We start from the raw sequence: 19785 nt of genomic DNA on the forward strand, positions 1-19785 counted from the left end.
ACCTGAGTAGAAGTGAGCAAGCAGGTGATTAAAGACAAACAGGCTATTTGCCCACTGAAACTGTGCACCATTCATGTTGCCTTCTCTTTTAATCTGCTCTTCTGGGAAGGGACAAAGACACTCTTCTAAAGCTGACAAAGTCATTCTTTAAATATACAGTTTCAGGCCCAAATCCATCAGTAGGCCCTGACTGTAATTTTAACAATGCCCTAATAGGAGAAGCTGTTAATGACTTTCTCACCAGTTAAAGACAGGGATTTGGGATCAGCGAAGTATTTGTAACTTATGGAACCAAGAGGAGCACTTTCTTGCATTGGGTTTCGTCTCCACCCACCACACTGTATCCTTCCTGCAAAACCCTTCCAGTGCAGTGAGCTCCAGGGCACAGACAAATAACTGTTCTGCATAGTGCATTGGTACCACTAAAATGTTGCCTTTCCAAATAATGATTTGAAGCTGTGAATCTGCCTTATTGCAAACTGTTGTTTTGGAGGTTACCAATATTTGAATGTACATATTTTAATCATAAATAATATGAAGCCAAAAATTACAATGTGTTTATCATCCACTGAAATCAAAGTTAAATATTGATTTAATTTTTTTATGGTGGCTGCATGAAAAGACAGGCTCAGGGATTATCTAATGTTGAGCAGCAAAACTTGGAGAAGTAGGAAGATATCAAAGTGGCTGAGATAGTTTTTGCAATCAATCTTTAATTTTCAGAGTTTACGATGTTAGAGAGATCAGTCTTGTCTGCTTCAGGTATTGGGCTCATTTCCAACAATTTTACATCCTTTTAAATTAAAATCATGTGTGCCGATGAACATGATTTTCTGAATAGCTCTGCCAGTAAGACAGGTTTTCAGTCAGCAGCTGGCACTTTGGAAAATTGGCCCTATTACTTTTATTAAATGAGCATAGAAAATATTTTGAGAGTAAATACACTCTTGAGATGATACATTGGTTTGAAACTGGCGAATAGGAAGGATACAGAGGAGAATTAACTTTAGTACCTGAGCCAGGTTGATCCTATCAGAAACTTTTTTACTGTCAGAACTTGCTCATTAATCAACCACCTGGCCTCACCTGGAGGAGTAGACCAACCACAAGTGTCTGAGTTCTTCGCGTTTGGCTCCAGATACAACTGCAAGCCAACATGATAACGCATTGCATTGTTTTTGTAGAACAAGTAGCAGGAAAGTTCTGTTGGTTAACCTGGTTAAACTCTCATTCAGATTTGAGCATCAGAATTCCTATTTAAGATGTATATAATGCAAAGTGATTGTTTATATTTAGCAGATCTAGTTTCTAATAATTATAACCTTTATATTTTTGCATCACCGTTTTCATTAGTTTAATGTAACTTGATGCAATTCACAGCAGCTGTGTTTTAATACAGTGTGTCTGTTAATTCTTTGTACTGTCAAGAGGGAGACATTGCCAAATTCTAATAAGACTGCCCCAGTGTGTCAGTTCTGGTGAGAGAAATGGAGTGAATCCCGCCAATGGCTCCTGCATTATTTCAGTCCAAATCTTGAGGCTTGTGAAGAAAAATATCTATGGTCTTAAGAATCACACTGTGCCTGCAGCTGTCTCTCTCTGATTTGCTCAACTTAATCATGGCAATCACTGGGGAACTTCATATGAATGATTCCCCAGCACTCGTTCTGGAGCAGTTGCTGAACATGACAGCCAGGAAGCCTGCGCCTTGTTTTTCGGAGGGAGTGTTCACCAGATTTCTTGACGAAGTGCAGCAAAAGTGGGTGCACTCTACCTGGCCTCAGGAGGCCTTCCACCAAGGATCTATGGAGAGCCATCAAAGATGCCAAGAAACAGGATTGGACCAAGCTAGAGTCCCAGGCTAGCCACACGGAGTCGCAAAGATTATGGCATGGTCTGCAAGACATAACAGGCTACAAGATGAAGGAATGTAGAATCGCTGACATCAATGCACCCCTCCTTGATGACTGAACGTGTTCTATGCCTGCTTTGAGCAAGAAGTCAGCGAGAACACGCGTTCCACCCCATAAGCCTCAACTGAACTGGTATCCAATGTCACCATCGCAGATGTGAGATCAGCCCATGGAAAGCAACTGGCCCAGATGGGGTACCCGGAGGAGTACTCAGATCCTGTGGACCAGCTGGAGGGAGTATTCACGGACACCTTTTACACAATCTGAGGTCCCTATCTGCCTCAAGAAGACAACTATCATCCCTGTACCAAAGAAAAACCAATTGTGTGCCTTAATGACTATCATCCAGTGGCTTTGACATCCATCATTATGAAATGCTTCGAAAGGTTAGTCATGGCATGAATCAATTCCAGCCTCCCAGATTGCTGGATCCAATACAGTTTGCCTATCGCCACAACAGATCCACAACAGATGCCAACTCCCTAGCCCTACACTCAACCTTAGAACGCCTGGATTATGAAGACACATATGTCAGATTCCTATTTATTGACTACAACTCGGCCTTCAACACCATTATTCCTACAAAACTCATCACCAAACTCCATGATTAGGGCCCAGCTCCTCCTTCTGTGACTGGATCCTAAACTTCCTAACCCACAGATTGCCAAAGCAAATCTTTCTCGTCCAGCTCACAGAAGGCACCTGAACAAGAGGAAGACAAAGAAAGCACTTCAGAGACACCCTAGAGACTTGCCTCAACAGAGACATCAATGCCTGCCTTGTTCAGAAGAAATCTGCCTGGAGGAACATTCTAATTGAAGAGATACAAATTTTTGAGAACACCCAATGGCAAGGGGAGATCCAGAAAAGGAGTCTGAGAAAGGAATGCCAATGATTTTAAGACCAAGGAACCAACTCCACCTCTCAGAAACACATGCCAAGATTGCATTTGGAGATGTGGCTCTAAGACTGGGCTCATCAACATGCAAGGATCCACAGAACCTATGACCAGTGAGTGATACAGTCTTTTTTAGGTGGTCAATCATACCCATTAGCAAGTGAACACCAAAGAAGACATCCTCAGTCGGCAAGGTTCCATTCTTGCAGCACTAGCATGGAAAATTTCACTTTAAAATACCTTGCAAAAAAAAACTAATGAGTATTTGATGGTCAGATAGCCTGATACTATATTGTTATATTGTACAATTGTATATTGTTATATTTTATGTTAAGATTCTGGTCAGTAGATTATTTAAATAAACATTTTACGTAACTGGATACACTGATGACATCATGACCCTGTTATCCTACTAATGGAAATAATGGAAATAAACTACATTTCTGTAAACTTGAACTAATTCAGAAGTGGATAGTTTTAAAAAAAATTTCCTTTGTGAATTATAAATCTGATATTTATTGCTATTAACCAAACCTTCTTAGAAAGAGATGGCACCATTTAGAATATTGACACCTTGTTTTATGTATCTAAACATTTTAAATAAAGTTTGTGGAATGTTACAAAACAGAGTTGAAAGCACATCAAGTGTAAGTGGCCTCTTGATTTAATGAACAATGTTAATTATATTGAAAGTGCTCATTAAATGTGCTGTAGTGCTATGCTACCAAAACATACAAAGCAAAATTCTTGGCAAAAATCCCACTGGTGCACTTGCTCAATTTGCTTGATTTCCACTGACTGCATTAATTAACAAGCCTTGTAATTTGTAATGTTTTAGGATGATACTCTTAAACGTTCTGTTTCATATCATAGCACGGGAAGTAACTAACCCTATGCTATTACATAGAGTTACACAGGCCTGAATTTTCACACAGCAGAAGGGTTTGGTACCTTGGCCAAAATGGTTTCAGAGCCCTAATTCCAGAAATTCCACTCCCAATCCCAGCATTTCCATTAGTAGGGTAACAGGGTCATGTTGTAGTCTGCGTATCGATGTTCACGGAGAAAGCTGCATATGTACAAAGTGGATGCAGTTTTCGTTAGTGGGAAGTCTAAAATCCAGTTCATTGGCTTTAAATATTTGAACAAAATTTTAAAGCTGCCAGTTACTTGGAGCAGTTAACTCTTTTGGACAGATAAGATACCCTTTTGGAGAGGACCAGATACCACTTTGGGTGAATTCAGCTATCTTTTTGAGATTGTTAATAGTAGGCATGATGTGCATAAAAAGTGAGGGAGCTGTGAGTTCACAGTTTGATTTTTTTCCAGCTGGGATAAAGTCCACTGAGGTGACCTTTTTAAATAGCCCTCCTCCACATCTGGCAAGCCCCTGTTACTGTCTCCCCACTATTTCAAGGGGGGAGTGGGCCTGACCCCTGTTAATACCCCGCCCCCCCTCCACCAGTAGAACAAAAATCTATATGTCCGGGCTGCTTTTTTTTGAGTCACAGGTCTGATTTGAAGATTCAGGACAGTTTGGTCCCTGGAGTCTGTGGATTGTAGGAGGAAACCGGAGCACCTGGAAGGTTAGAAAATTGGAACTCACAGATACTTTTTGTGAGAACTAATAGGAATTTAAAACACATGCATGATCTTCAATGATAAGTGTTGAACTCATGTAAAAACTGGAGTAAATCACATGGTTTTCTTCAGTGGGTGTTTCAAACTGAGTCTCCCATATTCTGTCCAATGCAGAGTGCACTAGTGCGATTCACTCCAGAAACCAGTGGGCGGGGCCTATTCCCACTGAAGAGGCCGGCAGCTTGGAGCTGAGCGGCCCATTATGCATGTGTTGATCTGTCAGCACCGAGATTGGCACAGTGGTCCCTATCTACCGAACTCCTAATTGCTGACCAGCTCGATTGCTGGCCAGCCCCACAAGCCCAGCATCGGTGGCCATGTGACCCACCCACCCACTGCCTCACAGCCTGATCACTGGTCCCCTGCACATGCCTGGGCCCAGCCCCAAACCCTCCCACCAATCCTCCCCCGCACCCTCTCCGTGGCCCACCCTGATCTCCCATCTCCCTCCCCCCCCCTCAAACTGGCAGTCCCAACTGCCTCCCTCCAACTCCCCCCATCTTGGAGTGCCATCCCCCCGATCGCTGGCCTACCTCCCAACTGCAGAGTGGCAGTGGGACTACCCACCCCCACCAATCACCCCCAATCCCCCATCCCCAGGGGCCCTGCCCCTTGGCACTTCCACATGCCCGATGGACAGTGCTACGATGACCCCTAGGCATTGGCACTTTGTGCCTTGGGCAGTGCCGGGGGCCCTACTGGTACTGCCAAGGTGACAGTGCCCCAGGGGCACCCCGGCACCTGACCCTTGGAGGGGAGCTTAATTGCCTGCCCTTCACTCCAGCAGCATCAGGCCGGCAGCTCCCTACAACTGGGGAGCTATATTAAATCCCGCACGGTGCATCACTCCTGGCAAAGGGGAGAGGCTAGCAGGCCTGGAGATCTCAGTCCTGGGCCTGCTAAACGGATTTGAATTATATTAAATTATCTGCTACATATATTAGGCAGCTCATCAGCGCGGAGTTGACAGCGCTGGAAATCCAGCGCAGGGAGATATGCGGAGGCCCGGACATCCAGTGCAAATCAGCTGATTATTAGAGCCTCCTGTCCCACTGCACTAAAAAAGCAGAGCAGCGGGATAGGAGAATCGCCCCCATTATAACTTGCATTGAATTAAAAAGGAGCCTGTTTAATTTTGTGGTAAGCCTCTCAGCTTACATTGTCAGTTTTAACAAAACTGTACTCAATCAAATCTCATTCTCAAATGCACATTTACAAAGTGTGTTTGCTTGCATTTTATAGATTTCAATTTTACACAATTCCACCTCCATGTGAAAAATAAATTCAAGTGGATTCCTTTGCAGTCAGACATCCATCTCTGCCAGTTTAGTGTCCAAGTGGAGAAAGTGAAAATGACTGTGCAGACTAAACAAAGACTTGAGCAGAAATACGGGAAATACCCAGCATGTCAAGCAGTATCTGTGGAGAAGGAAACAGAGCTAGGCTTTCAGGTCGACAAACCTTTGCCAGAACTGGGAATATTCCGAGATGGCAAAAGTTTTAAAATGGCATAGAAAGGGAGGGGGAGGAAAGAATAGCGTGATGATCTAAAATCGGGTGAAAGGCAGAAGAGATTTAAAGACAATAGGAAAGATGATGCAAGGCTAAAGGAGATGATAATGGGACAAGTAAAGAAACAAAAGGTGTCCCTAGAGGTGTGCATGAGAAAATCAGAATCACCACCAAAAATTACTGTTGAAAAAAAATGAAAAAATGGGACTAATGTTATCTGAAATTGTCACACTCAATGAAAAGCTGTAATAAATGTAGTTGAAAGATGAGGTGCAGTACCTTGAGCTTATGTTGAACTTCACTGGAACAGCTTAGGAGGCCGAAGTCAGAGTGGAAATGGAGGGGAGAATTAAAGTAATGAGACCATAAACTTGGGATCGCACTTCAGCAGTATGCAGGATTGTGTGAATGAACTCCGAATAGTATTGATTGAACTCTCACCCACATTGGCAAGTAGGTCAGTGGACCCTTAAATTCTTTTTTTGGAGTGTGTGACTGATTTGTTGAAGAGTGTGACTCTTTCAATTTTGTTTTGCCTGGCCAACCATGTGAGGCAACAAGCCGACTTGTGCACACCCTGTGTGGGAACCTCTGTGTTGCCCACAGCTTAGAGGGAACATGGATGGCGATTTATCCAGTCAGTCAGCAACAAAAACTCTGATTGCTTTTGTGGTATTTCAACCTGAAATAAAAATTAATAAAAATGGATGATTCTTATTTTATTCAGAATCTTGAGATGCAAAAATGTGCTATTTTGTTTCAGAAAGTAGAGGGAAACACTTAAATGAATACTGGAATATTTATGGTAACACTGAGCTCAGTATTATGGAGAAAGAAAAATAAATCAACATTTTTACTTACCTTCATCTTTATATTGAGTTTGTATTCAGAAACAGCTTTGGGCTGGTCTCTGGAGATCACCTGAATCTAACAAGACATTGCTTCAGATCATTTAAGGAGACTCTGGAGAATGTAGCAAAACACCAGACAAGGTCTGGTAATGTTTAAACATTTTGGATGTGGCAAGGATGTAAACATTTAACTCTAGGGGAAGAATTGTCAGTATTTATATTCTTTTTACGTCAGTAAAGCCTAATTCAGTGAGTTGACCTGCTTTATTTAAATGATTCAAAATATAAAATTGGCCCTTTTACTTCATTGTGTCTGTGAACTAGTTAATGTTTATCCTCTGTCGCCTCAAGTGCAAACAGTGGGCAGGATTTTCCCTGCCTCAGGAAGACAGGTTAGAAAGCATGGTGCAGGGGGTGGATCAGGTGAAATAGGTGAATGGACTGCTTGATCAGTGAAGGATCAACTCAGCAATTAGAGGGAATATTACTGGGTTGCTGACGTTATTCTGGCAGGGAAGACCACAAGCCTCTTAGAGGTAGCCTCCCAGAAACAGTCTGGAGGGTTGTTGAAGCTGAAAGCTCCATGGTGCAAAGAGGGGATGAGAGTTGATCAGGGGCCATATGGTAGGTTTTTCCCTCTGATAGCACCCTGCTTTTATGATGTCATCTAAATTTTTACTTTTAACATTTCCCCTAGATCACCTCCATGTTGAGGTATTCTCTCAATCCCCAAACTGCCACAGTAGGATTTCCAAGTTTTCAAAGCTATGGGCCCTTTGACTGGACTGGCAGCACAGGGAGCATCATCTGAGTTGGATAGTAAGCTTGGAGACAGTCAATAAGGAGTCTGCTAGTTTGTTTCCCAGTAAGTGCAAGCTTAAGATTCCCATTTGGTCCTATGTCAGGATCCTGAAGTCTGTAGTAAAATTCCACCCAAATTGTCAGTTTTGTAATATAAACTATAATTGATCACTAGGGTGTGTGTAGGGTTTTCCTATGGCCAAGCTCTCCTATATTACTGAGAGGTGATTCCACATTCAGTGCTTAGTAGCTGTCCTTGTTGGATTGGAATCTTACTATCTGGGAATTATGGGCACAGGTTCAGTGTTTGCTGCTACACATGCAGTTCAGTGGAACATCTGGCTCAATGCCATGGATGAAAACCTCTATAACAGTTATTTATTTAATACAAGTTCACCCCACTGACTTTAACTGATTTTGAATGAAATTATGTTGAATTTTAGTACTGTAAATCTGTATCTAATGGTTTTACAATTTTTTCACCAATAGAGACGCAGATTTTAAAATAACAGGTAACATAAACCAATGTTTCCATAGAAAATCTGCTCTCTAAGTGTTTTTATCAATGACCTGTTCTTGCAGTATTCTGTATTTTTTTATCAGATGATTCATCTTCGGAATGCTACAGTGGCTCCACTACCCTGAATCCTGCAACATCAAACAGTACACAGGGAGACAGCACGTTCCCAGAAATAAATGGAAACAGCTCCACTGGCTTGGACTACAGTGCTAGCCCAGAGGACCAGCCAGTCAACCTCAGTGAGCGGCTTCAACCTGGTCAAATGGATAATGGCAGTACAGATGGGCAAAGAAACCGGGTCAAATACACTGGAAAAACAACCTCTGATGTCAGATTGAACAGGGACACAAGAGAATATGGGAGTAAGGTACTGTCATTTTTTTTCAAATGAATACTGAAATTTACACCAGGAATTTGTTTTGAGACAAAAAGGGCTGCTCCTTTTATCCTCTGAGCTGAAACTAATATGCAAATTTGAAAAAGACTTGCCATTATTTCTATGTAAGTGGTCTGGTATCTGTAAGAATAACATTTGAAATTGTGAAAATTATAACAATTTCTAATTTGGATAAGCTGTGGATCGCATGAGGCCCAATTTTATCAGACTGACTTGCACTTTTTTGAGAATTCAAACAATCATCTAGTCTAGCAGAGCACAAGACCAGTCACAATAGGAGTTTGGCCAATTTAGACATTTTCCAGTTCATTTCAGGCTAATTCTGGGGCAACTGAGTGTACTGCAGAACCCATCTCTGTTTTGATGGATGGCCAAAAGGACATGAGGGTGGTTGCCCTTTTGGTCCTTCAAAGTGTCCTTCATCCAAGACACCAATACATTATTCCAAGCAGAAGTCAATAACCTGACAGTGTCATGTTCATTACTGCAGGTGCGTGTGCATAAAAAAAAACAGATGCAAATGTTACTCAATGGTGCCATGTATCTTACAGATAGCCCAAGATTATATACCAAAAATCTGCCAACATATTCAGCATTTCCAAGCCAAACTCTTAAACCATCTTTTAGCTCTTTTTTTGGTTCTCATGCATAACCATAACCTCAGCAGTGCACAAATGAAACCATATCAAGCACACCTTCAAGGACCATAAAGTTTTCAAGCATCATGCAATTAAGTTGTTTTACAGTCACTACTATCATTCAGGTTGTGAAGGCTTGTACAATCCTGAAGACAGATCTAGTGCAGACACTTCTCTGACTTGTTAAGTTGCCCCAGCAATGCTGGCCTAGCACGTGAACCACACTATTTGGATAACAGTGGTTCTGTGTAAATTACAGGCAAGCTTCCCTTTGGCAATTCCTCTTCATTCTGTAGCTCTTTGAAGAGATAAAGATGATTCCCCATCCCATCAATAAGGGTTATTGGAACTCACAGTGAAATACCCTTGACTGATTGATATTAATTGGGGAAAATGTAGCTGGGAAAAGTAAAAGGTGATATTAAACTGAAATGTAAACAAAAATCTTCCTAAATGCAATAAAACAAAAAGGCCAAAATCAACAAATATGCAGCTTTAAAGCTCCTCATGGCCACTTTTAATGGCTCATATCAATGACACCATAGTGCTAGAGCAAGTAATTGACAAATTTGGCATACCAAGATCCTGCCTTGATTAACATATCCTTTTGATAGTTAAATGAGCATGTACATTCCAGCATTGGGAAAATACTGAGCAACGCACTCCGTGCATAATTACAATGCTTGACCACCGTGCCCAGCTTTCCATGATTAGGGTATACTTGCTGTGCATGGAAAATGTTGATCTATTCTGTTGTCTCTTAATGAAACATGTATGAATACTGTCTTCTAATTGTGCATTTTCAGAAGTGCTAATAGTATTGGAAAGATACTCAACAGTCAATGATTTTTTTTTGTCTATGAAAGTGTATTTGAGAATATTTACATCTTTAAAGCGCATGTCCATTGTCCTTCCATGTGTCATCAAGGATGTGACCTCATCCTGGTTTTTCCTGACCTGGGTCTGGAAATTTGCAAGCACCTGTCAATCTAAATCTTTCCTCACGAAGAAAAGAAAGTTTTAATCAGCTCACCATGCATCTACTTTGAATAATTAAGTTTTGTGGTTTTAAGGCACAAGTCAACAAAACACATTGAACCTTAGCAACAGAATACTAAATTGTGTTGACACATTGTTCGCGTGTCCTATTCAAACAGCTTACTCTCTACTTTATTGTAAGAAATGCCACAGGAGATCTGCTGCTATGTAATACTTTGAATTTGCCTTGCTTCAGATAACTCAATCACCTAAAATGAAAAGGAGAAAGAAAGCCAATGATTTCCTCTAGCTGTGACCTAAATTTAATTTTATTGACAAACAAGTCAGTACATTTAAAGCTATTTTGAGTAATAATTGTTCACAACTTCAGAAGCAAACTCATTGGACGTAAAGAGGAAGTTATTAATGAGTGAGCAAAATTGTAATTTAACTTAGAAGAATTGTGGGGAGTATCACAATGGGCAAGGGACAACGAAGAATATGCGCCTTTGGAGAGCCTTAAAAGGCAACTCAGTAGCCTTTGTCACAGTTGAAAGGCCAAGGAATTAAGATGTGACAGACAAACATTAAGGAAAAGGGAAATTTGTGAAGGTATGGATCTGCAGATATATGACAGAACAGTGCAGCATTTGACCTGTGTTGGATAGCTAAAATCAAGATGATATGTGTGAGATGCTAACCCTCTGCTGCTTTACAGCAGTTTCCCCTTGGATCAACTGCAAGAAGGCGCAGCCAAGTTTCAATCCGCAGCTGGCTGTTGCTGTTATTGCCTGCCCTATGCAGAAAGTTCACATCATGACTCCTTGCAGCAGATGGCATATCTCTGCATTTGCTTCTTGTCTGGCTGCGACACTGAGAAAATAGATTTCTGTGGCATTCCCAGGTTAGTGTGCTGAAGCCCACAGAAACTTTTAATGGCATTTTCATTTGTGTCACCAATCAAATAATGCTGGCCCATGTTCACCCTGCCCAGCATCCTTTCTTTTGTGACACATTGTGATTGGCTATAAAGAATCATTTAACATGATGGTTATTTAGCCATTTGCATCTTAGATTAATGCCACAGAGTGTCTGCTGACGCAACCTCCATTTGAAAGAAATATCCCTGTCTATCTGCACATGTGTTAAAACAAGGTCACTTGCAAGGTCACCTGTCAGCAGTTGCAGGGATATGTTTTTTAGTGGGAAGTACAGAGCAAACTAATCTGCCTGGCATCCGTCTTCAAATCCTCTTTATTCAATATTTTGGGTAGAGTTCCCACATGTGGAACTAAGTCCCATGGTGGGGCCAAGATGAGGAGTTTCCTGCTATGGAGGCTGACAAGAAACAACAGCATGGGTGGGTAGGGGTGGGGGAGTGAATATTCTCCCATCCTTGTGGTGCAGTGAGTTAGGAGACTCAGTGGCGACTGATTCATATGACTCATGCTAGTGCCTTCTGCAGTGCACAGAATGTGGGGGATTCATTTTGAAACCCCAGCTGAAAAAACCTGCATGATTTACTCCACTTTTTACGTGAATTCAACACTTTGAATTTATCTGGGAGAATTGGGCTCCTCCCCATGTCGTTCAGAAACTGCCGCCACTCCCCCCCGCCCACCCACCCGCTCACCATTGAACCCACTGACAGGGACATGAGAAAGTTTCTATCAACTCTGACCAATCATTGGTGTTAGTAAAGGAGTCGGAAGCACAAAGGCTGATGAAAATCTAAATGCAAACAGAAGGGGAATAAACAATAACTTGCGGAGAAAAGGCCATCTGGCATGAAGGACCGCTTCAAGAATTCCTTCCTATTTACAGATCTTATACATCTGGTGGCCATCACTAGCTAAACTCAAAAATTCTTTCAGATTGGGAACGGGAATGAACATGTGTTTTGTTTGTTTTACTAGACCTTTCCATTATTGCTGGTTATTTTGGGTTCAGTAAAAAATTGCTGTTCAACAGCAATGTGTCCTTCAAATTACATCATGGGGCAAATTTATAATGTCAGCATCAATTCATCATCATGCTACATGATGTAATAACACAACATCATTTCTTGGTGCAAGTGTACTAGCAAATAGTACATGTAATATAAAGCAAGATTGACTTTGCTACAGTATTCAAATAGGAGATTAGCGCATTTTCTAAGACTTGCATAGAATTACATAGTATATAGCGCTAAGACAGGCTATTATGTTGGTTTTTGTGAGTCACCTCCCAGTCTACTCCATCTAACCCTATTAGCATACCCTTCTTTTCTCTGCCGTGTACTTATTTATCCTTAATGCATTTATGTTATTCACCTCAACTATTCCATGTGGTAGAAAGTTCCATATTCTCTCTGGGCAATGATGTTCCTCCTGAATTTCTTATTCAGTTTATTTGTGAGTATATTTAAGGCTTCTGGTTTTGGACTCCCCACAAGTGAAAACTTCTCTACATCTACTATATTACCTTTCTCTCTTCTAGAGAAAAAAAATGTCTAAATCATTCAATCTTTCCTGTTAGTTATAACCTCTAATTTGTTTTATTCTTCTTGCAAATCTTGAATATCTTTTTTGTATCTCCTTCAGTGCCTCTAATACCTTTTCATAACCTGGTGATCAGAACTGTGCTTTCACTTGATCTGTCATAGAAAAGAAGAAGCTATCATCCTGCCTGTTGGTTTAATTGATTGACAGCACAAAATATCAGATATTCTATAGGAAAGAACAACGATGGGAGTGTCTCTTTAAAGGAACATCACTAGGTAGAATTTTGTCTCTAATTTAGGGCAACTGCCTTTAATCCATCTGTAGAATGTGTAGTACTGTATATTGTGTTTACATTCTGCAAGATCCGTATAACATCGCAAGCTGCTGGGATGTAAGTATTGCACAGTACACATGACAATAGGTCCAGCTTTGTTGCCATTATAAAAACATCTTCCTCATGTCGCGAATTACATATTAAAGCAAACAAACTTGACAGACATTTCAGCACTCCTCCGCTCACCAAGGGGCTGTGATAGACAAACTATTATGCTTGGTCAATTTAAATGACTACACTATCAATTCATTTGTTGAGTGCAAAATTGGTTTGTGTGCTCAGTAAGACTTGTGCTATAATAAAATTCTGTGTTCATTGAGACCTATTGTAATACCCTGATTTTTTTTTTAGAAATGATTCTAATTATAAATAATGGATGATTGAAGACATATATGTTACACAAGTTAATAGAGAAAGAGAATATCTCACAGTGTACGTATTGGTTACGGGCGATGCCTGAAAGGGCTTGTATGAGAATTCTATGTGTGCCATTGTAGGATGTGCAATAATATCTCTTTGCAACTTGATTTATGAGCCATATATTCACTGTAATGTTGTATGTTCAGCTGTTAATGTCAGGTCTTGAACATTATGCCAGATCCAACTAACTATAGTTTATTCCTCCTTACCACATCTCAAGAAGTATCTCTAAAATATATTTTTAAATAGCAAAATGCTTATTATCTTTTTACAGTCTTCTTCAATGATGGTTGGTATAAGTTCAGATTAAATCAACATAAACTGTTCTGTATTTTTGCTTAGTCTATTCTTCGAGACTGATAAATTACAGGATTGTTAAGTAATAGCCTGATTAGTAACGGCGTATCTAAGGACAATATATATGAAAGGGAATTTAATTTTTGAGGACAGCAAAATTACTTGTGATCATTGTAGTAAAGGTAAAGTCACCTTAGTCGCAGATCGCCATAGGCTGCTCTTTCTTTGAAAGGGGGAGGTGACTGGTGGTGATTTAACCTGAGGGTTACCACAATTCAGGAGAGAGGCAAGGTGGAGAAAACAGGCCTTCGTGAGTAAACTCAGCTGGTACAGGAATTGAACCAATGTTGTTAATATTACTCAGCATCACAACCCAGCTGTCCAGCCAACTAAGCTAAACCGACCCCATTGTAGTATCTTGTATCTGATATCACCAGCGGTGCCTTTGCAAGATCCTCCAAATTCAGTGTCAGGAAAGATGGTCCAACAGCAGCATCCTCTTCCATGTCAACAAGCCCAGCACTGAAGTGGTAATCCCTGAAAACCAGATATGATGTGCAGGCATGTCACTCGTACACTTGACACCAGATTCCTGAGGCACCTGCTCTACCCGGAACTCAGTTGCAGCAGTAAACTCCCAGGAGGACAAGAGAAACATTTCAGGGATATTCTCAAAGCATCGGACTCACCTGATGAAGGGGCAGTGCTCCAAAAGCTTGTGGCTTGCGCTATCAGATAAACCTGTTGGACTTTAGCCTGGTGTTGTGAGACTTCTTACTATGCTTACCCCAGTCCAACACTGGTATCTCCACATCGACCCTTTCAGTAACACAGCACACTTTAATGAGACAACTGATTTTGTGCAGCTGAATCAATTGTTCATAAATGTCACATTTACATTGACTAAGATTATGGTCATTAACTGTACAAATCGAAGGGTGGGCAAGCACAAACTGGAAGGAGAGCAGCCCAGAGTGGGAGAAGCCAGCCAGCACTCACCGGTGAAAAGGTTTCCCAGTAAAGACAAACTTTTGTCTGTATGTGTTTGACTATCTGGCCCTGATTTTACAACACACACACCCCAAAATCAGCATTCTCCATTGGCCTTGGGTGCAATCTTACGAGTTCTTGGGCGGGTGTGCAGTAAAATTCTGGCTACTTGAATCAGTCGGTCTAACCATTTTGAAGTTGGGAATGAATCTAGGTTATTCTGCTGCTTTTAGATGAAGTACTTGCCAGTCAATCCCACAGGGTGTCCGAGTGGAGCTTGTTCAAGGAACAAATACTGCGTGTCTTTGATAGGTATGTCCCTGTCAGGCAGGGAGGAAATGGCCAAGTGAGAGAACCATGGTTCACAGAAGAGGTTGAATGTCTTGTCAACAGGAAAAAGAAAGCATATGTAAGGATGAAAAAACAAGGTTCAGTCGGGTCACTTGAGGGTTACAAGGTAGCAAGGAATGAGCCAGAGAAAGGGCTTAGGAGAGCTAGAAAGGGGCATAAGAAGTCCTTGGCGGGTCGGATCAAGGAAAATCTCAAGGTTTTTTACTCTTATGTGAGAAATAAAAGAATGACGAGGGTGAGGTTAGGGCCACTCAAGGATAGTAGTGGGAACTTGTGCATGGAGTCAGAAGAGATAGGAGAGGCAATGAATGAATACCTTTCTTCAGTGTTCACCAAGGAGAGGGACCATGTTTTTGAGGATGAGAGTGTGATACAGGCTGATAGGCTGGAGGAGATAGATGTTCTGAGGGAATTAGCAATTTTGAAAAACCAGAGGGTAGATAAGTACCCTGGGCCAGATGGGATATATCCTAGGATTCTTTGGGAGGCAAGGGATGAGATTGCAGAGCATTTGGCTTAGATCTTTGGGTCCTCACTGTCCACGGGGATAGTGCCAGAGGACTGGAGAGTGGCGATTGTTGTTCCTGTGTTGAAGAAAGGAAATAGGAAAGACCCGTCTAATTGTAGGCTGATTAGTCTTACTTGTGGCCTGATCGGGGGAGTCAGAGCTGCTGGGGGGGAACATTGAGAGGAAGGCTGGGGATGACGGGGTCGGTCAAGGCTGGCCTAGGCATGTTCGAGGAGTCGGTGATCAGGCCAGGGGGAGGGGCAGCGATGCGTAGATCACGGTTCCGGCCAGCAGTTGAGCTAGCCAGCGATCTGGAGACCAGCAGACAAGCCACTGCGCATGGATCAATCTTGGCACTGAAAGATCAACACGTGCAGTGGCCCACTCAGCGCTATGCCGCCAGCCTCTCCAGTGGATTCAGCCCGCCCACTGATTTTCAACGTGCTTCATGCTTGTGCTCTTTGCAGTGCACAGAGTGTGGGAGATATATTTTGAAACTCCTGTTGAAAAAAAAGCATGATTTACTCCAATTTTTACACAAAGTTGACATTTAGAATTTTTCTTGGGAGAATTGCCCCCATTGTTTTGTCTCAGTGGAACTTCCAGTGTTCTTGGAGATGGGGGAAATACATTCTGGTGTATGCCTAAGCATGGTGTGAGATTCTGTAAGCAAAGGTGTGCACCGCTATGCTAAATTCTCATGGTTTTATCCTGGTATCCTCATTCTCTGAAATTATCCTTTCATTGTTCATATGATGGGAATCACTGATTACAATGAATAACCCAAATCAACTATGTTACTGTTTTCCTATCTTTTTCTATATCTATATAAATGTGGTAAAATGTTCAATCTATACTGTAGCAGTTTTTGAGAGTTTGTAAAATTATTTATAAAATTGGGAAAAATCTTAAAATACATTTTTTTAAGTGGAGATTGAAAAAACTTATCAGAAAAGGGTGGAGTTTTGTGGTCCTGTCATGCTGTAACATGTGAGCCATTAAAATGCCAGCCACTTTGGCAGGACTGTAAAATGCTGCTGTTGTAAAATTCCACCCGGAAGTTTCAGTGAGATTGATGTGACAAATGCCAGGGTGGGTTATTAAGAAATCCATGGAATCTGTTTTGGTTGTATTATTTATCTAATTGTGTATATGGACTGTCTGACCACGGCTCAGCAGTTAATTCACATGTAACTTGTAATGTCCTAACTATGTTAGAAATTGTGTGTTTTAGCACATGTGGATTCAAACACACAACAGATCTTATTGAAGAGCTATTCTCTGTACTGCATCAGAATGCAAAACTGTAAGTAAAACAACAGTCTAAACACATTCCCTAATGACATCACTATCAAAACATGTAATCAGCTCTTACAACCTATAACCTTTCTAAATATATGACATAACTTATACTTAGTGTGAATGTGAGAGTATAAGATCGATATTGAAATTTGTTTTAACTTACTGAACCAGTATAGTAAAATTGATTTTTGTTCATTCAAAACCCATAGAAGTGGCATTATTCATTAAGTAGGCATCTTGAATCTCAAACTTTATGTACTTGGAACTAAAGATTACTGGTCCTGAACTGGATCTTCTCCCTCACCATCTGGGGTCTGGCCCATAATACTGCGATGTGTAGAGAATGCCAGATAAGGAAAGAAAATAAAAGTTGTGTTATTAGACTTTTACTTTAGAAGAACGAGGCATGATATTTCAATGTAGACCATAAATGGAACATTTATGTGACAAAAAGAATCTAGATGCAAATGGGCTAATGACTGAGTCAGGGTCACAAAGTTCTACTTTTAATTTTTCCACTCAAATATTTCACTGGGAAAGGGAGCTCTAATTTAGTTCCATTCTAGTATAAGACAGTAATTCAATTGCGTAAATTACCGTGGTTAGCTGGATACAAAATCAATTTAGAAACTGAAGGAATGCCTAAGAAAGAGTTTGCTTTTGTGGAATAAATCTAGAGATAGTCTTCCAGCAATTCCTAGTCTCATACAGTTTGCAGGTGAACATTTCCATATTTTCAGGTAAGTCAGTGGTCTTCAAAAAATACAAAAGATGTTGCATTTATTTATTAGCTTCTAAAATAGGATAGACTAAGCTAATAATTTGTGGTATTGGGAGACTACTACACTGTTGAGTTGATAACTTTTAGATGAGGTGTTAAATTGAGGTCACACATGCATATTCACAAGGATTTAAAATAACCATGGCACTATTCAAGAAAGATTTCTTTTGCCTGGTGTACTGGCCATTATTCCTTCCTCAACCAACAACACATAAAACAGAATGACTAGTTCTTCATTTCATTTGTTGCTTTGTGGAACTTGCTGTGTGCAGGTTAAGTGCCATATTTTCTTGAATAATAATCATTTTTATTTCAAGAAAATAACTCAGTGGGCAGAATTTTATGTGGCGCTGAGTTCCTTACCTCTGAAAACTCTGATAGTGAAAACTAGTATTGTGCACTGCCCCCATTGGAGATCGTTGCTGAAGCTGGAGTTGCTTGCTGAAGTTGAGCTGGGGAGGCAGGATGGCGGTGAGGGGAAGAGAAGACCAAGGGAAAAGATCATGATGGATGCCTCTGATAGGCCCAGAGCGCCTCTAATGGAGGTTACTACATCCATGCCCGTCAGCATTCAAAGAAGTGAAAGATGTTAGTTTTTGCACTTTATGCTGGCCTCTGCCCAGCATGAGAAAAATTGCAGCATGTGGGAAGAGGCCCTTATAATGCCTTTAATTGGCTACTTAAGGGCCTCAATTATCCCATATTTCTGCTCCTGCCACATGGTCCTCCCCCAAACCCACCATTAAACCCGCAATGGGTGAAAGGGGCTGGGTGAACAAGTGCACCTGATACACTTATGCTATTAGCATGTTTAGTGTGGTTTGGAGCTTACAGTTTCAAATAATACATTTTTTTGTTCAATAACAGGCAAGTATTTTGCCAGAGCACTATAAAAATAGTGATAGGCTCAAAACCGAAACTTATTTATGTTACGTTGTAACTTGCTGTATGTTAATTAACTCGTGACCTGGAACAGAAGTTGTTAAAATGTGGCCCAGAGAGATAAATGAGCTAAAGTTGTGGAGTTGAACTTGGGAATCACAAGATATTTGGATATAAGTGATACCCTTCATTGGATAATATTAGTTTGCAGCTATATGCCACAAATATGTGTTTGTAAGTAATTTATAAGAGTGCATATGCAGACAAAGCTTGTGCAAGAGTATTAAGTGCCCTGGGCAAACCTTCAGCCTTGAAACTACCCCCACCCCCCACCTCCTCCGCCCCCCCCCCCCCCCCCCCCCCCCCCACCCCCAACAACAATTAACTTTCAAAATGAATGATAAAGGAAAATCTTACACTAATTGTGCTTTCTCATCATTCTACATTTTTCACAGGATATGTACGAGAAGAAATGCCCATCATAATGTATAATATGGCTCACATGTTCTGCAACAGGGACTAAATGATTACATGTGCAATTTGCAAGATCAATAGATTAAATTATGTTTTGTAATATTATTTGCAGTCTTAGAAGAGTCATGTAAAATTTAGAAATTTGTAAAATTATCACATAAACAATGTGAAATTTTGGGAAAGACTGCAATGTAAATGCATGGAAATCTTTATGTATGTTAGTATAAATGGATGTACGTCAGTAGATCTAGATATTCCTTTCATTCCCATTGCTGAAGCCTGTTTGTTTATCTACATAGTTTCATGAATAGTGCATTCAGCTTTTTTACCACCTTCCAAGCTTTCCTGCTCTGGGCAGCCCTCTAGTTTGCCTAGTGGTTGCACTCTCACAGCATACAAGTCCCTTTGTTATTTTCTTGTTCCCCACCATTTTCTCAAGACAGACGGTACCATTGATTAAAACACAACCAGATAGCTTGCTCCTGTAACTCCACTGATGCTAGTTTCCAACTGAGCTGCTTGAAACTTAGGCTGTTTAACTTCTACCGCCCTCTCTACAACAATGGAGTTAAAATCAGGAATTAGATAATCATATTTGTATCCTTCCTGAAGTACAGTCAGGTGGAAAATTACAGAAATAATTTAGTTAAATGAGCTTGCAAGTAGCTTAGTAGTTAAAATATTATTTTCATTAAGTGTTGGAGAAAAACGATCTTAGAGAAAAAGATGATAAATTTGGGAATATTAAAAAATATATATTGGGCCTCAATTTCCTCTGACTGGCAATCAGCATTGAGGATTGTCACTGTGTACC

General features: G+C 40.8%; 1 protein-coding gene across 3 annotated transcripts in view; it reads left to right on the forward strand.

Moving 5' to 3' along the window:
* nol4lb (nucleolar protein 4-like b) overlaps positions 1 to 19785 on the forward strand; it is a 305822-nt gene that overhangs the window by 195893 nt on the left and 90144 nt on the right. For all 3 annotated transcript variants that reach the window (XM_080204815.1, XM_080204816.1, XM_080204817.1), the window contains one exon: positions 8220 to 8503. In XM_080204815.1, coding sequence (XP_080060941.1) covers positions 8220 to 8503 — 284 coding nt within the window. The remainder of the gene's footprint in view (positions 1 to 8219; positions 8504 to 19785) is intronic.

This window comes from Carcharhinus amblyrhynchos, chromosome 16 (genome assembly GCF_965287045.1).
Source record: "Carcharhinus amblyrhynchos chromosome 16, sCarAmb.v2.hapA, whole genome shotgun sequence".
In the NCBI taxonomy this organism is placed as follows: domain Eukaryota; kingdom Metazoa; phylum Chordata; class Chondrichthyes; order Carcharhiniformes; family Carcharhinidae; genus Carcharhinus; species Carcharhinus amblyrhynchos.